General features: G+C 46.1%; 1 protein-coding gene across 1 annotated transcript; it reads right to left on the bottom strand.

The window, feature by feature from the left end:
• Window positions 1–433: 433 nt before the first annotated feature.
• On the bottom strand, window positions 434–17,510 carry mn1b (meningioma 1b). Its single transcript, XM_061818012.1, has 2 exons — window positions 10,970–17,510; window positions 434–1,830 (listed from the first exon to the last, which is right to left on the bottom strand). Exons 1-2 carry the CDS (start codon window positions 14,484–14,486, stop codon window positions 1,610–1,612), a joined length of 3,738 nt encoding a protein of 1,245 aa, XP_061673996.1. The 5' UTR covers window positions 14,487–17,510; the 3' UTR covers window positions 434–1,609.
• Between the last annotated feature and the right edge of the window lie 2,012 nt (window positions 17,511–19,522).

Raw genomic sequence — 19,522 nt, 5'->3', positions numbered from 1 at the left:
GGCACCGCCCAGAGGAGTGGCCTGTCCACGCCCCTCTTGGCAGTTTGCCAGGCCTTGCTCGTGAGACTCACAAGTAACCAGTGCTGTCGAACAGGGGGAAAAAATTGACACATGCCCATTTGGCCCCGCCCCGACCCCCACCCTGGCTGCCAAATTCAACTTTTCATATTTCTTGAGACGAGCATCGGGAACGGGTGCGAGCAGAAATAATCATTTTCCTCAATCAGAATACACGAAGACTGATTTGCCACATCTCATTTTCCTATAAAGTCTCATTGACAGGAACCTGCAAGCTCCGTGCACTTCCTTGTGGTAGCGCTCATTTTAATTGTACTACAGATATTTTGCATACGGTATTATACAGTACTGCGGTATTTAAAAATAATACTTTGTTGTTGTGGACATGGAGACCGGCAGGCAACAAAGTTCCACCTTTAACATCATATTTATTGTTATTTAGTTACTCAATAAAACATATACAGATATATACAATATGCAGGAAAACAGACGACTGCACTTTACTTATCTTTTAAAAAGTAAACAAAAAAAGAAATCAGTTCATAAATTGCTGTCACAGTCCTCCATCTATTGTTTCAGAAATTCAAATTCAACAGAAGCTTTATTTAAAGATTACAAGATTGCCCAACACACAGCATTTTTTTAAATCTTATTTTACATGTGCAATACCAATAGCCATTTTTTTTTTATCAATTCCCTTATTAAAACAATGCAAATGCTGCCATTTCAGTTCCCATTGGCTGAATTGTATACAAGGTTGAGCTCATGAATATGTGAGAAGTTTTTTTTTTTTTTTTTTTTTTTACAACATAAATGAACAGCAGCAATGATACAGGTTAAAAAAAAAGTTGCCTGGACATGGAGGCAAATAGTTGTATTTGGGAGGAAAAAAAATCAAAAATACATTCATGCATATTCATCTGTCTTGTGTTATGCTTCTGGATTCATTCAAACAAAGTTGCTCGCTCATTTGAGATGGGGAAAAAATGATCAAAATATGACCAAATCCATATATGATCACTTTTTGGGGCAACAGTTGCTTACAATGGGTTAAACTATATTTACATTAGAGCTCTATGTGGAAGTGAGTTGAGCAGAAAGGCCATATTTACTAACATCCTTTAAAAAAAAAAAAAAAAAAATCCCCAGCCCGCCAAGTACATCACACGTCAACACTGCTACACAATTACAGCCAGTGGCAACTGAATATAGTATCTGCTTTTGCTATCTCATAATCATCGTTAGACAAGTTTATACTTTTCTTGAAAACAAAACAAAAACAAAAGCAAAGGGGAAAAAAAAAATATACATTTGATTTGAGGTTTTCCAGACCGGGCGTGGTTGAGTAGAGCCCAAGCTCTATTGTCCAGCAGTGTCCGAGCGAGTGACTGCATGTGTTTGACGTGACAATTGTATGTTTATGTGTGTGTGTGTGTGTGGGTGTGTATTTTGCATTTATATGTGAAAGTCATTCTCTCCCTGAACAGGCAAGAGGGGCCCGCATTTTCCGCGTCCTGTCACCGCCATCGTCCGTTGCCCTTTTTTCTTCTCGGTTTTGTCCTGTTCTTCTGCGGCGGGACCGCTTTTTGATTCAAGTCAGTGCCGCCACGAATGTCCCAAATCGGTTGGAAATATCAGAGTGGAGCGAGCGCCAAGAAGAGACGGGCCCTCCTCTGCCCTTCGTGTCCCCCAGCTCGTCTGTGCAGTGGACGGACAGGCACTGAAGGTGGTTCCCTCCCCCTCCTCCCCCTCCTCCTCCTCCTCCGGCCCCGGCGGCCCCGACTCCGGCCTTGCTCTGGGACAGCTCAGATTCTGCAGGCGATGGGAGACAGGAAAATGTTGATTAAAATTTTGATATTGCGCAACATATAGGAACCGGCAGATGAACAATTTCAATCAAATTTAATGCAAACCGGCGTCATTGCACATCCCACTCGAAATCTGCACAGTGATATTAATGTAAGTGTTCAGCCGCTCCGTGGATGTCAACTCGAAATGCGAACGCGTCTTCTCGCGCTCCTCCGATCAGACACGCAAGAACGGAACAAACCTCCGATGGTCTCTCGTGAAAATCTGCACCGACCCCTAATCAGGGGGTGAAAGGGCACCGACAAAACTGGCCTTTAACCCCGCTTGACCCCACGCGCCGGCGTATCGACCTCGCGTCGCAGAGCCGCGGAGGGCTCATAACGAACGGCCGTGGCCGAAAAAAAATCCATACACAGGTTGATTATACATCATATTAAAAAATCTGCCGTGCCGGAGTTAATGCTGACGCCCGCGAGGAGAAATCTCTCCGAGCCGTGTAATGAAAAACTTAGTCAAGGGGAAGATTGACGAGGACAGGAAGTTCTTTCTAAACTATATATCATGTGCCAATATGTCGGGGCACGGAGGACGAGAGGCTCGGAGGGAGGAGAGACACGTCGCGAGTAATGGAGGCCCGACGTGCTTTGGATTTTTCCTTCTAGCCAAGAGCACAAGAGGAAGTGTTTGAAGACATCCAGTCTGATTACTCTCCCATCTCCTTTGCACAAACACGCCTCAACTTCTGCTTCAGCGCCACGCGCGTGTTTGAAACGGATCAGTGTCACGCAGGGACCAGAGGATCCCAGTATTTGGAGCAGCAGCGAGACCGGACGAGCCGAGCTCCGTGCGTCACGCGGACCGACATTGACGGCGCACGCCGAACCGCGTTCCCCACCGACGCCACGGTTCGCTTCAGTTCAGATCGCCGCGCGCAGTTTGGAAGGGTAGCGAAGCAAAAGTTGGCGTAATTTCCACCGCGGGATATTTAGTCATAATGCTGATGGCTGTAAAAAAAAATAAAGTGGTATCATAGCTTCAAAGTGGAACCAAAAAATCCAACATGAAGAGGAAAAGGGACACGTAACGCATAGGAAAACAATGGAGGACTTCCAGAATTTTATGTTTCTTACAAGATGATCTTAGAATTTGGGGGGGGGGGGGGTGCGCAGTTCCAATTGTCACCAGTGCTGCTTCCTTTTCATATTTCAAACCACTGCGACTGGAAACGTGAGGCAAAAATAACAACAATGACAGAATGGATCAGTTGTTCTGGAATCCTTTAGTCTTGACGGTGGAAAAAGCAAAACAATCTGAACTGTACTTTTGGGTGGGAAGGCGCTTTTGTTTAGCACTGTCACCCCCCCCTCCTCAAATCCTAACCTGGTCATGCAGCAAGGACGACCGAGGCAGGCAGACACACAAGGGCTTGCCCCCCAGCCTGTCTGGAGTGTGACCACTGGAATGGAAAAGTGGAGGATTTGGTAAAAGGTCAGACAGCCAAGCCTCCCCGTTGTCTGGTTTGACTGCGCGGATTTTGGAGGGCGGAAAAAAAAAAATTTCTCTCACCCCAAGAAAGCGAGATGTTAAGAGGGCGGACACGGTGAGGGCGACATCGGGATTTAGAGCGATGTCAGGGGTTCGCCAGAGGGTGCGGTTTTATATACACCTCGGGATGGCAAGCCAACCCCCCACCCCCCTCCGCGCATATTGTCTCCCTCCACCCGCTCGCACTCTCTCGTCTCAGCAGCCGCCGCCGGCAGCTCATGCTAGCTGGGCACAGCGGGGTCCGCACCGGCCTGAATAGGCAGCCAAGCGTTCCCCTGGCTCACTGCTGACACACAGCAAACTGACAACACGCTCGGCCCAAGACGCGCAACACGCCAACCGCTGCCGTGCCCGCGCGTGCGTATATTTAGATGCACTCACGCATGCGGGCCATCACAGCCGGTCATATATCACCTGAAAATAACAAGATAACTACAATCAGTGATTCTACACCCTCAGCGTGGCCTCTAAAGTACAAACGCATTCAGGGAAAAAATATGACTTTAAACCCATTCGTGGGCAGCGTCCCATTTTTGGGACATCATGATTTTCACGCATTATATCCTTCAGTATTTAATCTGAAGCCATAATTTGGTATCAGGAGAGGACAACTCATCGGTCAAAGTTAGCACAGAATTATCTCCCTTTCCTTCCTGACTCAACATGGCTGCCTCAAGTTATCATAAAACCATAAACGAAAAATTATTTTCTTGATTGTGGGCTGTGAGGAGACTTTTATCTCAATAAGGCAAAAAATTGCCACCCTGCCCATGAATTGGGTTAAAAATTCCCAGCGGGCCTGATACACGCTAGGGATGATGATACAATATGACATTTTCTAATTGGGGAGAAAAATTGGGATTCTTCACACCTGAATTGAACAGATTATCCACAAAGGTGTACTTGCTCACAAGTGGAAAGGCCGGTGTCAAATTCTACATCACACGAGTCCAAATCCCAGATCACAGCGACACAGGGAAACCTAACCTCCCAACAAGAACCATTTCGCTAAAGCAGCTCGCTGACTTACACAAATTCCATATTCGTGCTAATATCAATAATAGCCCATTCATCTGAGGGGGACTTACAGCTCAGCATCAACAAGCGGCGAGAAAAGGAGAATGCGAAGCCTGAGGAGGCAAAAACATCGAAATGTCGTCAAACTTGGTACAAGCAGACAAGATTACTGCCGCCATGTGCTCAACAAATACCAAATTCAATAGGATTCATTGACATCGCTTTGGCTTCCGGTGTGGTGACGCTGTCATTTAGTGTTTGATGACGATGCTCCCTCTCTCTCTCTCTCTTTTGTCTATCTCTATCTCTCTCGCACACATGCACAACGGCGATTGCGCACGCACACCAGCGGGGGAGCGCGTACGACGACGAGAGCGCGTCTGGGAACCGCTTTCCATGTCACTCCGATCAGCAACCCACGAGGAGGAGGACGAGGAAGAGGAGGAGGCAGACAATAACTCTACCAAGATTGTTTTTGAACGTTTGCTTGGGTTTAAAAATAACTGCAGCGGTCTTTGAAGTTAATATAGCGAAAACGAGCAAAATGAGTTGCTGTGATGAACTGTAGCTTTTAAAAAACAAAAAAAGATGGCAGGGGGGGAGACAAAGTGTGCGCAAGAGAGTTCGAATTTTACAAGGCTTCTTCTTTTTTTTCTGGCGCCGGTTCCTCACGGCCGTCACGTTGATTTCCCAGGCTCCAAAATCTCAAGCGGCGGCGGCTCTGCCCTCTCCCCGTCCCGAGCTCCACTTCCATGACGACACTTCACCTTTGACCTCCCGCTCCCCGGGGGGCGCGACCCTATCTTCTCTGAACGCCGCGCGGCGAGCCCAATCGGGCCGCGCCGCTTCGCTGACAAAAACACCCCAAAGGCCTCGGCTCCTGTGACATTGCGTGACATCAGGTCAGATTCCTTTAGCATAACAACTAGAACCAAGGACGACCTGGTGAGCGAATTCCGTCTTTGTCAGCACAAAGAATCCGTCACCAACCGTACAAGGAGGGAAAACAAAAATACAAGACTTGAAATGATCTGAAAAAAGTGCTTTTTGAACACCTCAAAATGTACCTCAAGCGAGGAGGACAAGCGAGGTGCCTTTGCAACACCCCCCACCACTCCCCTAAAAAAAAAAAAAAAAAAAAAAAAAAAAACTCCACCCAACTCCCAAACTGTGACCTTTGCCTCAGAAGAGGGAGGATCGGGGCGAGGGAGAAGGGCGTGGGGGTGGGGCGGGGGAGCACATTTCTCCAACAAGGGTGCAGAGGTTATTTTGGTTTGAATTTCCTCTCTGTTCTCTGGCCTGCAACTTTAAGCGAGCAAGAAAAAGAAAAAGAAAAAGAAAAGAGAGAGAAGCCTGTCCAGGCAGGCATTGCCCTCAGCGCCTGTTACCTTCTCTCATGCGCACGCACGTACAACTGCACACACACCTCTCTGGCCACAAGAAGCGCTGAGGAAAGCAGACACAAAGCAGAACATGGGAAGTGATTTAGTGGGCCCTTCATAACTCACAAGCGTGTCTATGACCTGTCCAGCGTGTCATCCAAGCCGCTGACATATTGATCTACTTCTCCGTCTCTATTTTGCCTCAGCACATTGCAGAAAATTCCAAACTTTTCTTTCTTTCTTTAACAGTTAAATACGAAACCTGACGTTTAAAGGCGGCGGTCGCTTTTGGAAATGCACTTAAAAAGAATTAAAATGCAACGTAGACATGCAAAGTCTGATTTCTACAGTGAAAATCTTTTTTTTTTTTTTTTTTTTGCTGTTTTCTATTGTTATGAATGCAAAACTAGCACATTTCACTTTCCTTTGAGAGAGAGAGAGAGAGAGAGTCTTTATCTGCCACTATCACTCATACTTTCGCTTTCCCTCAATCAGCTTCCACTTGTCTCCAAAGAGAAAAAAGCTCAGGTGTCATAAGTCATTTGTCAATTCCTCAATACAAATTAAAGATGCCTGACAACAAGCTGTATGGCAAATAACATAACGACTGCTGGCAGTGTGACAACACTGACACCTCAAGAGAGCCGAGAACACGTACGGCGCCTTTTTTTTTTTTTTTTTTTTTTTTTACAAGCAGAGACATAAACCCAACACCTTCCTGTGGCTTTGTACTAATCGGGTTCTTTTTGCCCTTTTTTTTTATTAACTCCCACAGTTGAATGGCAAGTGGTAAACAAGACAATCTTTTTTTTTTTTTTAAACTTTTCAATATGTGAAACTACAAGATTAATGCATCCATGTAAGGGGGACATTAACCACATGCTGAATTTTTTTTTTTTCCTCTGGGAAATCAACTTGTCAGACAAACTTTTTTGCGTTTGTTTAAACCCAACAAGCCCGACTGACACCTTCCTTCAACTTGATAAAATGCCGTCTTTGACCGTGCAGCATTTCTCCAAATCACACATTATATCTAAACCCCATCAATACTTATTTCTGCTTTAACACATTCCGCCACGCCGAAAAAGAGAAGAGGTCGAGGGGCCGCCGGGTCAATGGGGTGGACTGGTGAGTCTGACACGCTGGAAATAAATCAAACTTTATGTCTGCAGCTGACACATCCACACTATCAAGTTGCAGTGTCTACATAACACACAAAAGCGCACAGAAAAAAATAAAAATAAAACCTTGAGTTGCATACCTCTCATCTAATAGAAGAATCTCACAACACAAGTCCAGTTCAATTTGGCAAAACAACAACTGCTTGGCTTTTTCTTCTCAACGTTGCTTAAAATGCAATCCCGGTGCTGAAATTCGCTGCAGAGAAACACGAGCAATTCTGCTCCTAATGAAGCTGTCAATAACCAGGTCAAATTGCGGGAGTTGCCTTCAGATGAATTATGTCTTTTGGAAACAATACCAGCAAAGCTAATTGCTATGATTATCATAACGATTATCGCCGCTGCACAAGAGAGAAGTGCGCGCGGGGCTTTGTGGAAGTGTGTGGTTGAAAAAGTCAATATGAAAGACTGTGTAATGACAGGTAAAGCACACAGCGCTGCCCCGAGCTGTTTTTTTTTTTCTCCCACATGCAAGCGAGTGCCAATCACTTGATTATTATAATTTTTTTTTTACCCTGTTTCAAAACAGGAAATACAAATTACTGACCCAGTTTGTTGAGGTGTTGTTGTAGTGAAATGTCAAAAAGCAGGTAGTCTCGCAGGATCCTTCTCAATGCTGAGATATCAATACAACTTTGTGTGTGTGTGTGCAGATTACAGCAGATTCTACTGGTATTGTAACATCCAAGCTCTCGCTTTGTCAAATCTGTCAAAGTCAGAGTGGCAGAGATTTGATCACAATCTGAGCTCTTTAAAGACGTATTACTCCGAGTGAACAGCAAAACTGTTTAACAAGGTCAGTTGTGAAGTAGTTCAAAATGCGTTTGACAGAAAGAGAGGAAATAAAACAAGTTCGTGCGGCGAAACGAGCGAAAAGGAAAAACAAAAATAGCGCGTTCACTTCCTCCGTCCGATTTCTGCTCGCGTGTTATCGAGGCTGCGCACATTACCAAAAAAAAAAAAAAAGAGAGAGATAACGTGCACGGCGAGAACTGACATCATGTGTGGAAGACTTATTGCAACCTCGCGAGGGTGAGCTCAAAAGTAACTTCCTTCTCAACTAAAAATATCCAAACGGGCGCAGAAAGGGGGAGGCCAAAAAGGACCCGCTGAGTGGATCGATGGTGAAGGCAGCACGCATCCCTCTGGAGCGTGAGCTGGGGCACACCGGCCAAACAACAAAAGCACTTTTAAAAAAAAAAAAATCTTCTGTTTTTAACTCGTGTAAACATTACAAGATGATGTACACCCCCCCCCCCCTTTCTGTAATGCTCATAACTGTAAACTACAACTTGGGAGTGAAGATTTTTAAACAAATCAAAAAAAAAGAGGGAAATTAGACTGACCCTGAGCGACTCCCGAACATAATTTAAACAAACGCAATTTGCCTGTCTGACATCTCAATTCCAGAAATCAGAATGTGTTTTGAGAAAATAACATGAACCAAAACCCAAGAAAAATAATCTATTAATAATGCATATGACTTCAAGGTAACTACAAAAAAAATAAACCAACACAAGCATGGAACAAAAAAAAAAAAGCTCGATCTCTTGGACGCTTGTGAAAAGAATCCCACGTTCGGTTAATTGTAGAGACTCGCAGACGAGATGAGCGACTTCAAACCCGATTGGTCCAGGTGGATAGTTCTGCTTGTGACAAAAGCATCCCTTAAGGAACCACGATGTGCGTTATCTTAAAGTAGGATGTTACGTTACTTACTCCCTCCAACGTAAAGCCAAGCTTCACATTCAATCTCCAAATCGCCCATCTCCCAAATGTACCTCTGCCATCTTTTTTCTCCCCCCCCCCCCCCCCCTCCCCATCTTCGCTGTCTGAAGCACTCAAATGAAAAACTGTCAGGAGCCGTGATTTGTGCTAACTAGCTATCGATCGCTCCCGAGCCGCGTGCCGCTTGTCCGTGCAGGGAGGGCGGCGGGAGCTAGAAAGGAGGCGAGAGGAGAAAAGGCCATTCTTGCTTCTCGCTGATTTGTGTGCGCACGCAACAGGGTGAAGGAAGCCCGCCTGACAAATAGTGCCGGGTCTCGCCGGCAAAGGCAGAGGCAAAAGCCGTCGGTACTGTAGATCTCAAAACGCACAATCATATGTATACAATATACGCCTTCAGCTTCATAATATACACACTCGGCTGGCACAGTTGTTTTGACAGAAGTTGGCATAAATTAGCAGCGCTTGTGCACCTCTTTGGACCACATCCATAAATCAGGGAAATTAAAAAGCTGGAGTCACTATTCATTAATCTGAGTGCGAGACGACTAGTTGCGGGCAAAGCAAACAGCAGAAGGGCCTCGTATGATCATCTGGGCTAATGTTATTTTCCTGTTGGTCTGAAGTGATTATCAGGCCTCTGGTTACGAGTTATTGCGTTAGCGTTAACCAGCCGCCTCCCAGTCGCACGTAAACGCCGCGCGAGAAACCCTGAAACCAGACACTGCTCGCTGTGCGCCCCCCACGCACACCCCGCACCCCAGCCCCACCCCCCACCCTCCATCTCCATCGACGCCTGCAGTCAACAGAACAAAGAGGCGCTGGAGACACGGCAGACAGTGCCCAATACAAATATATTCATGTATACTCGCATTATTATTATTATTATTATTATTGCCAAAAAAATAAAATAAAGCACCCAAAAGATGGTGGGTGCTTATAGGTGAAGGTAGTTAACAGCCTTTTAAATGTTGTCACAGGACAATGACATTTGAGTAGTTTGCTTCATGTGGAGGAATAAAAAAAAAAACCCACAATTTAATAAAATGCTAAATTTTCATATATATAACTGTTAATGCTACTACACAAGAGAGTTCAGTATAAACAAATGTCTGCTGAAAATGTGAAACTGAAATCAATGTTATAATAACTGTAGAAACAATTACATATTAATATTAGTATCAGCAGCAGAGAATATGTATGTTCATTATTATTATAGGATAATTATTGTTATTGTGGGAGAAAAATGTATAGTGTGTTATAACAATTATAGCAAATTCTAGCTTAACTACGTGGAAAAAATGCATTAAAGTGTTAAACTTTGGTATTAAAACCTCAGTTGATTAATTTTCAAATTTATGTGACTACACAATTTGTATATTGCACAACGCAACATTATATGAATTTCTAATACTACTTGTACACAAAAAGAAGGTAAATAAAAGGACAATAAAAAAACATATTTTCTCAAAAATGTGTATGCTATTATGGTAATGGCATGTCTTCCATTCGGTATTAAATAGCACAGCTACGTTTTACATGATAATGTAAAAATCTGAAATGTAATTAAAATGACGTAATATTTCATATATGGGGGGGGGAGTAAACAAACATTTCCATCCAATTTAAAGGCCATTCCATTTCAGCAGCTGCGTATTATCCCATGGTAATAACATAAACAAACACGTAACAAGGCGAGGGAAGCCCCACTGCCGAGTCGCACATCCTCTAAAAGCTATTAATCATCTCAATGCAGTTGTTCACCCTGAAAACTGAGATAAGGAACCAGGGGAAATGTTGACTTTTCGCAAAGGGTTCTTTTCAAGTGTCACTCCAATGAGGAATTCTATTTTTAAAAAAATGTAAAAAATACACCATAAGGGGGGAGAGAAAGGCAACAGTCTTTGTGCTGTCCAAAGGATTTTTAGGCTGCTCCAATATGTTATCTTATATATTTCGTCAACGATTTCAAACTATTAGGACAAACTGAATCCTGTTTTCTAAATTGGGGAGAGATTTTTCCAACTGGTTAAATATATTAAAATTTAAGACGGTATTTTAAAACTAATGTATTTACATACATATATGTGTATATATTGCATATGCACCTTGTTATTTTGTTTTTAATTTTGTGCTGCACTTCAGATCATGCAATTGAATTCAAGGAAATATACTTGGGCATTCATAAGTCAAGTATGCTGCTCATCGACATGGAATGCAATGTTGAATATAATATAATAAATAATATACAAAATAAAAGAAAGACAAAAAAAAAGAAAAAGACATTCTTACCTTCTTTGCTGCTGCTTTGGCTCTTGTTCTTTTCCCAGAGTCCCACGGACTTGTCATCCTCGGCGCCGTCCATCATGGCCTTGTCGCTGGGCACGTACCAGGTGGCGTGCTGCTCTGCCATCAGTGTGTCAAGGTCAATGGTGCCCATTGAACCCTTCCCGGTATCGGGGCTGCGGCCCGCCAGCTCGTTGTCTCCGTTCTGAGACGGACACTCGCCGTTCTTTTTGCCGTTTTTCATGGCCAGCGGCTGGTCTTCCGAGATGCTGAACTGCTGTCTTTGCAGCTGGATCTGGGCCTGAAGAATCTCCAGAGGGTGGATTTCGTCCTGAGCAGAAGTGCTGGACGGGGTGCGTACCTGCTCCATCCCGGGAGTCCCCGGATGGCTCACCCCGCTTCCGGCCGTCGCTCCGCCGGCACTCAGTCCGTAGCTGTCTGGTGTCGAGGTAGTATGATTGCTGATGCCTATGCCTAAGGCCTTCTGTCCATTTATTTGCATTTTGGGCGAGCCATTGATCATGGGACTGCGACTGGGCTTATTGGCCGAGGAGCCTCCCGCATCCGAGCTGGACGACACCTCGTCCTCATTGCCAAAGTGGGCGCTGACATCATCGGGGAAGTCCACGCGGGGCGAGCTGCCGTCAGACTTGGCGACACTTTGAATGCCGCTGTCCAGAGAGGACATCAGGTCAGCCTGGTCCCCCAACAACAGGTCGCCTCCTTTGCCCCAAGAGGGTGACTGCAGGTGTTTGTCATGGGGTGTGGCCCCGCCACCCCTCTCCCCAACACCAGCCGAAGGGGTTTGCTGGCCTGGACTCACAACAGGGTTTCCATTTTCAGAGGAAAAAAAAATTCCAGGGCTCACATGTCCACTGTCTCTTTTTCTCCTCCCTCTCCCTCTCCCACTCCCTGTTGTTGCCTTCCCCTCACTGCACGGGGTAGCGTCCATGTTGTAATTTGGGGAGAGGGCACTGGCTTCCCCCTGCACCGTCTGGTTTTGACTTGCAGGCTTAGCGTTGCTATTCCCAGTGCCGGGCAGCTGGTTGTTCTGAGAAGTGCTGCTCTGAAAATATTCAGGCCCAGCACTGCCAGTCCCGTTAGATGTGCTGCTATTAATGTCCTGCTCTGTCTGACTCAGTTTTCGCTTGCCCTCGTTTTGGTTCTTCTTGTTGAACGTTACGTTGAGGTTGGGCGCCCCGAGGCTTGCAATCATGTTCTGGCACGCCGTGGAAAGGGCCGCCAGGCAGCTCTGGCCAAAAACGCTGTCTTTAGCGCTGGTTTTGTTAAAATTCCCAAGGGACAGAGCACCAAGCTTGCTAACAGATGACCGCTGGCCCGAGGGGAACTCAGACTGAGGAGGGTAGCTGCCCGGTGAGGTGGTCACCCCCTGGGGTACATTGTGAGCTGGCCCCTGACGGTTTGCTCCTCCGTAGGCAAACGGTGGTTGTGCTCCTATTGGAGGTGCTGGGAATTCAGGTGGTCGCCTCTCTGTTGGTGCACTTGGATGTCCGGTTCCTCCTCCCGCTCCCGGAGACTGCATTTGGGAGAGGTTGCCCATGTTACCGCTGAACTGTGAGTGCAAGCCCGGAGAATGGAGAGCCTGTACATGTCCATCTCCGGGTATTCTCATGGGTTCTTGCATGCCCATACCTGGCCTAAACATCATCGCAGCCCCATTCTGCTGGAGACCCATGTCGTGGGGCCCTGAGTCATTGCCTGCTCCACCCATACGCCGTGACATCATCTCCCCAGGAGGGTGGGACCCTTGGAACCAGGAGTTGTCCTGGTTTACGTGCGGGTTTTGTCCGTCAACGTTGGCCATTCTACCTCCATTTTCCCTGTCAAAGTTGGGCTGAGGCATGCCCCCCACCGGGCCTCCGTGACCGAGCGGGCCCGGAGGCACATCACCGTGGTGACCGAGTTGCTGCAGACTGGGCTGCCTCATTCTCTGCTGCTGGTTGCGAGAAGCCATTTGCTTTATCATCATGGCGGCGTTCTGTCGCTGCTGTAAAGACTGCTGCTCAGGCCCCGTGTGCTGCAGCGGACCAGGTGGGAAACCTTCATTCACAGGTGGGGTGAACTCCCCTGGCAGTCCAGGATAGGAGGTGGGGGAGAGGTGATTTTCCATGCCGCCACACCAACCTTCACCTCCGTGCGCATTAGGAAAGTCAAATCGAGGCCTTTTTGCCATGTTGATGTAAGGAGCATCAAAGTGTTGTAGTCTCTGATTTGGGGGCTGTTGGGAGGGAAGAGGAGCTGGCTGTTGCATATTAAACATAGGGTCCCCATAGGGGTGCAGACCCCTATTTTCCAGTCTGTGAATGGGATATTCAAACTGATTGTGTTGGCCACTCATCATCACCCCTCCGTCCAGAATGTTCGGGTTAGTGGAGCCAGACTCAGCCTGAGGGGGTCGGGGGAGGCCAGGGGGGCACGAGTTCTGTCTAGCTATCAAGCCAGCCTGTTGTTGCTGTTGCATGAGAGGATGTCTCGCATTGACCCCCGGGTCCATTCCCACGGGCACCTTCCTGCCATTTCCGAAACGCTCAAAAAAGATCCCGTGTTGAGGCTGCTGGGGCGGAGGAGGTTGGTGTCCCTTGGAGATGGCCTGCATGGCCGGCGTCCGGGGCATGCCAGGGTTTCCTGGAAAATTCCCACCGGGAGCTGGCCTTCCTGGGCCAAAATGGGGGAGCTGCGATTCGGACTCAGATGGCGAAAACACAGGTACGTCGAAATGTCCGGATGGGGGCTCGCCGGGGAAGTTGTAATCTAATCCCTCCACAGCTCCCTGGTTGTGCATCCGTCTATTCTCCAGGCTATGAGAATCGGAGGAGGACGAGGAGGACGAAGGCAGACCGTGGAACGAGGCTGCCCTGTTCGGCGACTGGTCCAGGGGGAGGCAGGGGGCAGGCACGGCGTGGCTGCCGCTGGGAGGACCGTGATGTTGGAAGTCAGGCATGTTACCAGGCCGCTGTTGCTGCTGGGGGAAGCCATCCCCTGCCTGTCCCTCGGCGAGAGGATCAAATCCCTCTCCAAATCCTTGCTGTGGTCCCATGGCATTGTTATTGTAGCCCAATAGCCTGGCACCATGCAGGCACGACGACCCCGGGTCTGGGCCACCAAAATTCCCCCCGAAGTGAGGGTGATGTTGGTGGGGGTGAGGTTGATGGGCGTGAGGATGTCCTTGATGAGGTTGCTGGTTGTTAAAAAATCCATGCATGGCTCCTTGCTGCTGCTGCTGCTGCTGCTGCTGAAGTCCACCGCTCGCATGCATGTCGGAGTGACCCCGCGAGTGAAAACCTCCATACTGCTCTCCGTTCATGTTCATGTTGAGTCCGAGCATCTGCGGGTCGCTCATCGGGCCCATGCCGGGTTCCACGGATCCCGGCGGTCCACCAGCGTGAAAACTGGCACTTTTATAATGGGAGCCCATGTCGAGTCTCGGTTGGGTTTTCTGTCTCTCTGATTGGCCGGGGTTTCTGCTATTAATCTGAGAACCAAACTTTTCCAGCCCAAACATGCTATTCTGCTATCAATCCCACATGATCGTAAAATTGCGAGTCTTTGGGCAGACCGTTAAGCAGTCTGTTCCCGAAAGCAATTCAAAACTAGAATTCAAAAGTCTGATCAAATCAAGAAAGTTGTTTTTTTTTTTTTTTTTTTAGAAGGGTAAAGGCTGTCTGAATATGTATACAAGCATCCCGGGTGTTCTTATACATGAACTTTATGCCGTTTGATCAAGCAAACGTAATCATAATACACACATAATCATAATTTACCTTGCTGCCTGCTAATGATCCAGCAAAGTTTCGTGTGCGCATTACGGCGAAGTCACGGCACAAAGACATCTCTCTCTCTCTCTCTCTCTCTAACACACCGATAGGAGCGCACACAAGAAGAAGGAGGAAAAAAAAAAGACTAAACTTGATAATTGCTAAATTCAGGCCTCTCCTTAATTATTCCAGTCAGGTGTCAAAATGCCCACTGCTCCTTTTGTGCGTAAAGTCCCATCATGACATCACGAAAAAAAAAGTCCCATTGACGTCTTTGTAGCGTCGATGATTTGTTTTATTTTTTATTGTCCATAAAAACGTCATTAATTGCAGGGCGGGCGCTCAGCGAGTCCTCCGTCTTGATGTAAAGTCCACCGCCAACGGTGCTCCTGTCAACGCGCGGGAGCGGCGCGGTCCCGGTTCCGGTCCCGAGGCTGCGAGGCGTGCACTACCCGCACTCCGCAAGCACGGAGCGGCGAGACAGCATCCTCAAGCTTGGCTTGCCGGGGCTTCGCTCCGCGATGAAGCGCTGCACCTTCTGGCTCTTCGCTCTCCCGAACCCGCCCGAGCCTTCTGGACGGACAAGCGCGTGCTGAAAGGGCGCGCGCGACGCAAAGCACTTTGACTGGAAGACACGCACTCGGCGTTGGCGCTTTTGGCCGTGTGCGGGTTCAGCGCGTCCGAGGCAGCCAGCAACAAGTTTTGCATTTCCAGCAGCACTTCTTTGCATGAAGCTTCAGCCAATCAGAGGCCCCCGAGACGGCTTGGGGGGCGGGACAAACACTTTTAAGGTAGTCGTCCACAGCGGATGACATTTGCAAACCTTTTTTTTTTTTTTTGGAAATCAGTCTTCCCAATGGCTTTCACATTTTGTTTTTGTTTGAGTGTATCAAACTGGTCGTTATGGTAACAATTGCATTCATCTTTTGATTGGAATATATGGGATTCAAACATTTCAAAGAGCTGCGATGGAACAAATTTGAGGAGAAAATGCATTCTTCACTTCTGCATAAATCCCATAAAAAATTGTCCATTTTAAAAATGGAGCAATGTCAGTTCTCATTTATTGGTTCTGGTGGGTTTCGGATTCTGGTGGGACGACGCCACGATTTTGACAGTCAAACCAAAGTGTAAACTAACCTGGAGGCATTGTTGCAAAATGTGCCCCCCCCCCCCATTCCCTTCCGAATAATCAATAACGTACCTGCCATTGACCCAAAGTAGAACATTAATAATCTGGCGATTGACCAAAAGTTCAGCTTGTATATTTAATTATGAATCATTTTAAATTAGTTATGTCAATTAGTGGCTCACATAACAAAGAGACAATGCGTTAAATATGATTTTGTTTGTATTTAAAAAACATGTGATTATTCTGAATATTTAAATTCCAAGCTTTTAATTGCTTGGTCGTTTTTTTATTTTTTATTAAATGAGATGATTGGCAAATTCAGAATAGTCTGATAACCGTTTGTGTTTTACTTAGTCAGTAAAATTATTTAGGGGCAAGGTGAAGTTTTATATTGACTTTCCACAAATCACATTATTTTCAGAAGGTAATATTTGCTTTCCAAATGATTACAGAAACGATTTACCGTGATAGTTTAGCTTTTTTTTTTTTTTTTTTTTTAAATATACTTTTACACACGGGATGCTGCAGGCTATGTGCAACTTCACAACAAAAAAATGTGCCGCCGCGTGGATTGTGAAAGGAGAGCACCATATTAAGGTTATGTATTTGCACGATGGTGGAGATTGTGAGGGTCCGGACACTTTGGTGTCAAGCTGCCTTTTTGCATTTGGGAACCTCGGGAGGGATTTTACCGAACGGACACAGCGCCACCAGCTGGTTGTTTGCAGAGCCTGCAGGAGCACATGCCCTCCTTGTTTGGTGGTCACAAAGAAAGAAATGTCCCCCGTGTTTCATTAAAAAATAAATGATTTTCATATTGGAAGAAACCAGTGTTAATGCCATTTAAGATGGGTGATTTATGATTTTTATGGGTGGGGGAGGGGTAACAATGTATTTAAAACATGGGTAAAATTGTAAACATTATTTTATCATGACAATTCTTGTATTCCCCGATAGTGTCTCACAGATCACACAAAACATTTTTCCTATCATATTTACGAATAGATCAGTTACGGGCTCGCTTTTCTGGAGAAGGAGCTGAGGGGGACAAGATGTCAAAGCTTATATGATGTGTATATCTACACTTTTGGAGGAGTGCAAGGGGGCTGTGGGGGGCCAAATATGCAAAGCATAACTTCGTGCTGAAGGACAGAAAGCGAGGGCGAGAGCCAGAAGAAAGGAACTTTGTTACCTGGAACGTTTGTGTTCAACAGAAAGAAGAGCCACACACATGCATGCGTTGACGAGGAAAAGAAAGAAAGAAAAAAAAAGCTCACATTTTTGTCACCAAGCCGCTGGAGAACCGCTTCCATATCTAACGCCAAGCTGGATTTAGCATCATTATTTATACCTAGACACACACACACACACAAAAGCTTTTGCATATCAAAACACTTTGAGACCTGTCTGCCATCGCTGCTGCAGAGCCCCCTTAGAAACACCACATTTCATGTTCATTTTCCAGCTGATAAAAGCTTTGTGTATAACAAAACCCCATTAACGACACAAGAAACAAGTATACTCGGCAGGAACGCGAGGGGTGGTGGGGGGAAATCAACATAATGAATATGGCATTGTTCCCGCAGTAGTTCTAATACTCGTGCGCAAAATCCCCTGCGAGCTCCGTCTTCAGTGTTTTAAAATGGAGACAGACAAGTTAAGTATGACAAACTGATGGCGTGCGCTCATCCCCCTTGAGCCTCCAGTGATGACAAATGAAGCTCAGGGCTGCCGCTGAAGCGACGTCACGACAACGGACAGTCTGCAGGCTTTCCAGCACCGTCGCTCTCGCCTGTCATTTAGCACTCAATTTGTCTCAATATTTTACTCAATGGGACAAGATAACACGAGTGGGTGTCCTTTTCTGCTCTTAATTCATGGTGGTCAGCCCTTGCTCGGGCAGGCATATATTACCAAGGGGAGGTTGCCCAAAGAGACAGATCCCCTTTTCTGGCTGTTAGACGACGTCCTGCGTCGTCGGGCAAGCGCGGAGTGGAACCTGCGCGTGTCCTCTTTGGGCCTGTCATTCAGCTGCAACATCACAGCTCTGCGGGTCAGAGCGGGTTAAGCAGCATCTGTCATCAGAGAGGCACTATTGTATTGTACAGACGGGAGGGATGCGACAATGAACCTTCCCCCACAACCTCCTCCTCTCGTCCTCATCTATGGGCTCCGCGCACCTTCCACAACAACAGGAAAGGCTCGTGAGAAGCGCTGAGGTTAAACTTGACCCAAGCTGAGGAAGTGCTTTTGACATCCAAAAGGCAATGTGCGGTAAACCCAAAATAAATTTCCTTGCCAAGGAAAATCTGGCAAAAAAAAAAAGTGGCCCCAGAGGAGACTCGTGCGCAAAAACATGGCAAAACTGTGAATGGAATCTTCACTGTGACACTTCCTCAAACACTCACGGAACAGGATAAGCGTTCACTTGGCACGACCAACAACGCGGTAGCTATGCCACTATCAAATCTTTTAATGATCAATTAGCTTGTAGTTTAGCGAGTATTCAGTTAATCACATTTTTTTTAATATATTAACATGCATTTAGTCCTTTATGTGGGCTGGACTTTCAATCTGAAACTATACATGTTCGTATTTAATGCATGGTACATTCTACTCTATTTGAAACCATTTTGCTAAACAGTTAGCATTCGCGATTGGCATTTACCTGTTAAGAGAATTAGCATTTTGGTTAAAAACAAAAAAACGCTGACTCCCATCCAGCTCACTCACTCATCACGTTAAAACTACTTTATACATCATTAAATTACATTAAATATTCCTTTACAGATGCTCCTCTTGTCATTTTGAGCAATGCTTTTCCACTGGCAGAACAGTGCGTGCGTCTGTAAGAAATGACCCTGCGGCAAACATGGACAGTGGCCAAATCGTTCCGGGTGGAGGAATTATGCTTATTTTTGCATCGACCAATATTTGTGACCGCCTTAGTCAAAATCCCCCAACAGCCCTACCGCCAAGCAGTTGTGCTTGATGAACTATTTGAATTTTACAACTGGCCATCAGGGATGATTCTCGAGTTGTCTTCATTTGTTGACATCTATTCAAACCACACTGCTTTATACTTGTGCCATATTCCTCCATGCGCTTCAAAGGGGAGACATAAGCGGATGGATGTGTGCCTACAGTAGAATATTGTCAGCCGCTACATAGCAGGTGGTGCGTGGGCAGGTCTGCCCATCTCCGCTTTTAGAAACAACACTATTAGCTTGTTGCAGGTCAGCAATAACTGGTTTCCTTTCACAAGAACAAGCCTGTTCTTCCAAACAATGACAAGGGGGCAAAATCACAGCTGGCAGACAAGCAGTTCTTCCTGCTCTTCAAAAACCAACTCAATGTTGCCACATGCAATGCAGCTGCAAGTCATTTTAAGTTTAGGTTAACCTTCTCAATCAAACATTTCAAGATGTAAAAAGTAGAGATACGGTGAAGAAAATTAGTATTTGAACACCCTCCTACATAGCAAGTTCTCCCACTTTGAACTCATGGAGGGGTCTGAAATTTTCATCGTAGGTGCATGTCCACTGTGAAAGAGATACAAACATCACAATGTATGATTTTTTTTAAACAATTTATTTGTGTGATATGTCTGCAAATAAGTGTCTGAACACATCTATCAGCTAGAATTCTGAC

This window comes from Syngnathoides biaculeatus, chromosome 4, assembly GCF_019802595.1.
Source record: "Syngnathoides biaculeatus isolate LvHL_M chromosome 4, ASM1980259v1, whole genome shotgun sequence".
NCBI lineage: Eukaryota > Metazoa > Chordata > Actinopteri > Syngnathiformes > Syngnathidae > Syngnathoides > Syngnathoides biaculeatus.
This window is presented reverse-complemented; position numbering and strand designations above follow the sequence as displayed.